Genomic DNA, 5,614 nt, shown 5'->3' with positions numbered 1-5,614 from the left:
GGAGATCTAAGAGAGGTTTGGAGTGCGGGAGGAAGGGGTAATATGGGACAGACAAGCGAAGAGACGAAAAGACGGTGGTGCGCGCGTTGGCGAAAAAAGTCGCTACCCGGATTTGAACCGGGGTTGTCACGGCCACAACGTGACGTCCTAACCACTAGACGATAGCGACTTGACAGTATTTTCTTTGCAACACATGACGGAGTTGATCTTATCTTCCATACATTTTCCCACGAATACTCCGTCATCCATGTCCCTTCCACACAATGACCTTTCCCAGATTTGTTCTTTCCTAAAAAAAGTTTCAAGTCCCTCGGAGGGACTCCCTTCCCCAGTATGAGCACGCCAAGTTAGGAACTGAGTCCTGTGGGACTATAGATCGAAGAAAGCTCGACCATCGCTATCCCAGACGACTACAAAGCCTTGGTTATAGAAATGCCCAGACCCAGGATCGAACTGAGGACCTCCAGATCTTCAGTCTGGCGCTCTCCCAACTGAGCTATCTGGGCTTACAAATATATTCTCGTGACCTTGTACGGAGTGATGATGATAATCGCACGATCTAGTACCTATAATCGTTTGATGATATGGCAAGAATTATCCGGCTTATATTTGTTCCAGTTCCAATCCAGCGGGCAGTAGGTTCAGTGAATTGGCCATGGTTTTGAAGTACGTGGACATGATTTTCAATCTCCCGAAGATTCCAGAATTTGGCGGCCAGTGTTGTAATGCTACAGGCACTCAATAACATCTCTAGAAACCGAGCTAGTAAACTCACCGGGAAAAACGTCGTCGTTTGACACCGTCCCTATATAAAATCCGTTCAAAATTGTTCTCAGCGCAATATACGAATGTCGGCAAACGGAGCAGAACTCTCAAAAAAAATAGAGCCAAATGAATCTCGGTTATTTTCCGTATGTCCGTATTGCCACAATTCTCGTAAGATATTAATTCAAACAACCAAACTACAACCAAAACTTTCAGTGAAAATTATCACTGTCTATCATGCATTCAGCTTGGTGGATACATGAGCGAGACCAGCAGGTTACTTCGCTCAGCTTGTAGATGTACCACGAATTATACAGCGAGTAAATCAACCAACGGTTTGTAGAAGAAGCCACTCGGAATCTTCCAAACGACAGCGACAGCGGCTGCCGTGCGCTCCTCGGGCATCAAGGGCAGAAGAGACCACTTGCCAACTCCGACAACCTGGTCAGACTCATCAGCATGAACAGTGAGGCGTGTGGAGCATACCTCAGATGTAGGAAGTACCACTGGTGAAACAGTCTCATCTGGATTATCATTTCGAGCTCTCGATCGATTCGGCAAAGGTGTAAATGGTTCATGCTGCAGGAGGAACAATCCTGTAAGAGAGGGAGCAGGAAACTCACCTGTGACATGAATCTCGCCTGATTCCGCGGTGACGGTGGCCGAGGAGGACTTCCCATGCGGCACAAATCCTCTTCCTCATGATTCACAAAAAGATCAGGAGATGGAGGCACTCCGCTGGATGACCCTTGCAAGGTACTTTCACCACCGATCACTACAGAACCGACGCTTGGGACTTGAACGGAGACACCTAGAACAGAACATGAGCCAACGGATCGATACGAATCCGAACGCATACAGCCTCCGCGCTTGTAGGACATGTCTCCAATCACGCGTGCTCGAGCACCGCAGTCTTTCAGGTCTACAACTTCAACACTAGAGAGTTCACGCTCGGGGCTGCCAGGCTCAGTAAATCCACCGGAGACGATCCTGGCGAAGACTAAACAGCTGCCTGGGGACGTAGCAAGACCGTGTTACAGATTATCATTCTCGTCAACACAGACAGCTGCCGCAGCTCGCCGAGTACTCAGTTTGTGAGTAACAGTCCACCGGCCGACTTCATCCGGAAGATTCGTGTTAGAACCTGATCAAGCATCGAAGTTAAAGAAAAAAACAATACTGTTTTTTACTGCGGAAGTTCTCCAGATTCGTAAAGTCCTTAGAAATATCAACAGTGAGGATGTTCTCCGACGCTGTGAAGGTGTCACTGCAGCCACCGACAACGTGCAACCTGACACCGAAGTGGAACATGAAGTAACCCCAGCGAATCTCCGCGTACATGACTCCTCCATGAGAGGAGACGAGGCGACCTCCTGCCGTGGGGTAAGGGAGTTGATGATGTGGCGGTGCTGGGAACCATGCATCCTCTTTAGGGTCGTAATACTCTACTAGAGATGTCGGGCCGTGAAGACCAGTATTCCCTCCAACCGCGTATCTACGTAGACATTCTCCAAATATGCAGTAAAATCGGACTTACACAAATCCATTAGCAACAGTAGCCACACCGAGGCCGAAACGACCAACAGACAAGGGCGCTGCAGGCGACCACATACCCGTCTCGGGATTGTATCTTGCAAATTATGGTAAACATCGAGAAACCACTCTAACCGCAGACTCACATGTCACATCGATCAGTAGGATTAGTGACGCTATCAGTATAGCCACCCACAAGGAGGATCCTGCCATCTTGAAGGGCAGCGCACCCTGCCCCGACTCGGCTGAAACCTTCTGGGAGGGGACCAGCTGTCGCCTGATGAGAATATTCAACCTCCATGCTGTAGCAGAGTACAGTACCCATCGCTCGTTGAATGTATCGAAGATGACAGATTCGTCGTGATAGGCGAACTGATTAGAACGTCCTCCCATTACCATGATGTGTGGGACGGCATCAGAATGATAGAAGAATCTGAGTAAAAGCAACTGACCACAGGGGATGAGAAGGATGTCACCAACCTGGCAATAGGGCCTTCGACAAGGTCCGCTGGTAGAACTCGCATCAGCACATCCAACTTAGCGTCCATGCCATACTCAGTCCAGGCGAGGGACTCCCAATGGTGACGAGGGACGTACTCGGAATCAGATGATGTTCTCCGAGACATGTCTGGGGATCCACAATACTATTGAAGGCAGCCAGATACCAACAATCGTAAGAGCAATAATGAGTGCGTAGCTATCAGACTTCGCCCCCAGCGAACCTCAATGAAACGGTTGCATGTACATTGCATGTAAGCTTTCACCCGAAGCACCCTGGCTCGAACTCAGCACTCGTCGTTATATGAGAAAGTAATACCATGGATACTCAATTTATCTGAGCAATGACTTCGTCTGCTGGGATTTGCTATCCTAGTTAGGTGCCCCGTTGTCACCGTGCATGGGAACGTGAACACAGCGACTGCACACAGTCAACCGTTTTTTGCATCAGGACAACGCGTGCTCCTTGGTGCTCCGATTAGTTCGTGCTTGTTCGTCTCATGTGTTGTCCATTCTCAGATGGTGGTTGTAGGCTGCACTTGACGGCACTGCGATTCGGAGCTCAAATGGAAGCTGATATGACCCTAGTGGCTCGAGGGTTACGGTGGCCGCGTGTCTGGGCAAAATATATGTGATGGTCAGTGAGAGGCCTCAGTCCGATCGACAGAGAGATGCGTCAATTGGAGATTGAACAACAATGGTGGCCTTTTGAGACTGGGACGAGTGTTCAGCCCGTGTTGATCCCTTCTCTCAGCTGAGTTGCGCTTGATGCTTGCTAGACACTGAGTTGGAGTTTCTCTCTCCGAGTGAGTCCCTCGGAACTTCAACCTGGTCACATGGGGGAGTGCAGCAAAGACTAGCGAAGGCTGAGAAGCTGGTGGAGGAGAGGCAATCGAGAAGGCCATTCGAGAGACCCGGTGGGCGCCTCATCGGTCTTCCGCAATGCATTCGGCTCTCCTAGCACAGTTTGGGAAAGTATGAACTTGTATAGATGATAAGAAAAAATAAAACTTTGGGCTCAGGTGAGCAAATTGAAGCATACATTCCAATACTGACGATTGCAGTATCGATGGCAGGCGCAAGATAAAGCATGATGGTGTTGCGGAGTTGGAGGATGCCATGGTGACATTGAGGAGGAAGACTCACCAGAGCAGGTGAGTATCATTGTGACTGAGATCTATGCCGATATTTCCCCCAAGGGTTCACATGTTATCATGGGTGCGTCGACCACCGAGTTGAATGAAATTGCAGCTAATATGATCAAGTCTATGTGATCGTCGAGAGTTGAGAGGATATTCAATTGAGGTAGCAGTAATCGATTTTTCCCACGCTGAGCTGCCGAGCCATCAATCATTTCCGACTCTTCTCGCTTCGGTAGCCATCTACATACTATAGTTGTCGTATACGGACAAGAGAACTGACCGAATTCCGTGGGTTTTTGCTTATTATTGGAGACGGCAATGTGATTGCCCAGCATGTCTGATGTTGTTATGACTACTTGCAATAATCGAGTCCTTTCGTACCTTTCATTGAGACTTTGGTTATTCGAGTGTAGTCGCGGGGAGTGTGAATGGTGGGAGTTCCGACATTAGTATTGCGATGCGGGGTTCAAACGCGAGAGAGTGACCGTCGGGGAGTAACAGCGAGGACGGTCGACGTTTTTTCCCGATGTGTTTGAATCCCGATGGTACTACTGAGTGTACTGCTGCTCCGTCCGCCATGAGAGTAGTAACTACTCTCATGGCGGATGCAGCGCCGGAAGGTGCTACGGACTCTAAGGTGATGGCTCCGCAAAAGCTTACACCTACGAGGTTATTGCCGAAGGATAGCCGCGAGACTCTCGTGACCCGCGGTTATTGAATAACCGTTATTTGAATGAATGACGTTATCGCCGACTGGGGGGAGACTGTCGCGCGTGGAGGTACCACTACGACGATCTGGGCAGTCGCCTCAAACGGTGATTCTGTTTGTCTTGACTTCTTTGCTTCTCCCTAGTTGATCTACTCGTGTACGTTGCGTAGGAGATGTAGGCCACATAAGTGTGTGCGGAATTTTGTTCATTCGTAGCGTTTTGCGTCAAGTCTGCGAGTTGTTTGATGTTGGTGGTGCAGAAGGGCTCCGGAATGAGGGGGGCTTCTGGGTAATGCCGTTCGATAACATCAGGATGTGATTAGACTTTGGTAGCAAGTTGAAAACATCTTCTGATGACAAACTCATCATCAAGCGCAGATGCAAGTGTTGGGTTTCTCACCGGGGGGATTGGCTTGACCAAGAGGATGTAACAGTGCTGGAACAATGGAATTACATGTGTCCTATATGATATCGAGGAGGTTTGGCCCGAGCAACTGGAAGGTGTTACTTATCGTCTTCTCTACACTGACGAGTTTGGGGAAATGAACGACTTGTCCGTTAAAGACGCTTCCAGAACTGCGGAGGAAAAGACTAAGAAGTCCGATACTATTCCGATCTTGGATGTTCACGTTGAGGTTTATGATCACGATGACGATTCTACAGTGTGCTGCTCAGGCCGCAACGGATTTCTTGGACGACTTGGATCTTATGACATGACTTTTTATGCTCAACAGCTGGTAGAAAGTTTGGCTGAGACAAGTCAGGATATGGACGAGTTTATCGATGTTCTGCAAGCAAAGAAGTCGGAGAGGATGCCTGTTAGTGCCCAAGAACAGAAAGCCATGGTGAAGCCTGCTAGTGTTGAACAACAGGAGGGTGAGGAGAAGAGGCCTTCCCTTATTCAGCGCATCGCCAATAGATTCAACTGAGAAGCAAGCAGAGCACAGTGCTCTGCTACTTGAGGGCA

General features: G+C 49.0%; 3 protein-coding genes and 1 non-coding gene across 4 annotated transcripts in view; 1 reads left to right on the top strand and 3 right to left on the bottom strand.

Moving 5' to 3' along the window:
* Pmar_PMAR012045 (Aldose 1-epimerase precursor, putative) overlaps positions 1 to 195 on the bottom strand; it is a gene marked incomplete at both ends in the record, with an annotated part of 1,686 nt that extends 1,491 nt beyond the window's left edge. The window contains 2 exons of the mRNA XM_002766273.1: positions 1 to 6; positions 175 to 195. The exon at positions 1 to 6 is cut by the window's left edge and continues 4 nt beyond it. Coding sequence (XP_002766319.1) covers positions 1 to 6; positions 175 to 195 — 27 coding nt within the window. The remainder of the gene's footprint in view (positions 7 to 174) is intronic.
* A 238-nt stretch (positions 196 to 433) lies between these two features.
* On the bottom strand, positions 434 to 506 carry Pmar_PMAR012044. The gene has a single exon. It is a non-coding gene; the product is annotated as a tRNA-Phe (tRNA).
* Positions 507 to 994: 488 nt separating this feature from the next.
* Pmar_PMAR012043 (hypothetical protein) lies at positions 995 to 2,944 on the bottom strand. Its single transcript, XM_002766272.1, has 11 exons — positions 2,779 to 2,944; positions 2,620 to 2,731; positions 2,445 to 2,575; positions 2,303 to 2,395; positions 2,105 to 2,260; positions 1,956 to 2,056; positions 1,804 to 1,909; positions 1,625 to 1,755; positions 1,389 to 1,576; positions 1,252 to 1,344; positions 995 to 1,206 (listed from the first exon to the last, which is right to left on the bottom strand). The coding sequence occupies exons 1-11, from the start codon at positions 2,922 to 2,924 to the stop codon at positions 1,075 to 1,077; spliced, it is 1,389 nt and encodes a 462-aa protein (XP_002766318.1). The 5' UTR covers positions 2,925 to 2,944; the 3' UTR covers positions 995 to 1,074.
* Positions 2,945 to 5,189: 2,245 nt separating this feature from the next.
* Pmar_PMAR012042 (hypothetical protein) lies at positions 5,190 to 5,576 on the top strand (the record flags this gene model as incomplete). Its single annotated transcript, XM_002766271.1, has 1 exon — positions 5,190 to 5,576. One exon carries the CDS (start codon positions 5,190 to 5,192, stop codon positions 5,574 to 5,576), a length of 387 nt encoding a protein of 128 aa, XP_002766317.1.
* Positions 5,577 to 5,614: the final 38 nt, after the last annotated feature.

This window comes from Perkinsus marinus (assembly GCF_000006405.1).
Source record: "Perkinsus marinus ATCC 50983 genomic scaffold scf_1104296973172, whole genome shotgun sequence".
Lineage (NCBI taxonomy): Eukaryota > Perkinsozoa > Perkinsida > Perkinsidae > Perkinsus > Perkinsus marinus.
Note: the sequence above shows the minus strand (reverse complement) of the source record. Positions and strands in the feature narration are given on the sequence as shown.

Coding starts and splice junctions, on each gene's coding strand:
- Pmar_PMAR012043 (XM_002766272.1), bottom strand. CDS start 2,924: ATGTCTCGGAGAACATCATCTGATTCCGAGTACGTCCCTCGTCACCAT. Junction 1,910..1,955: donor GAATCTGGAGAACTTCCGCA/GTAAAAAACAGT, acceptor ATGCTTGATCAG/GTTCTAACACGAATCTTCCG. Junction 1,577..1,624: donor GTCCTACAAGCGCGGAGGCT/GTATGCGTTCGG, acceptor GTTCTGTTCTAG/GTGTCTCCGTTCAAGTCCCA.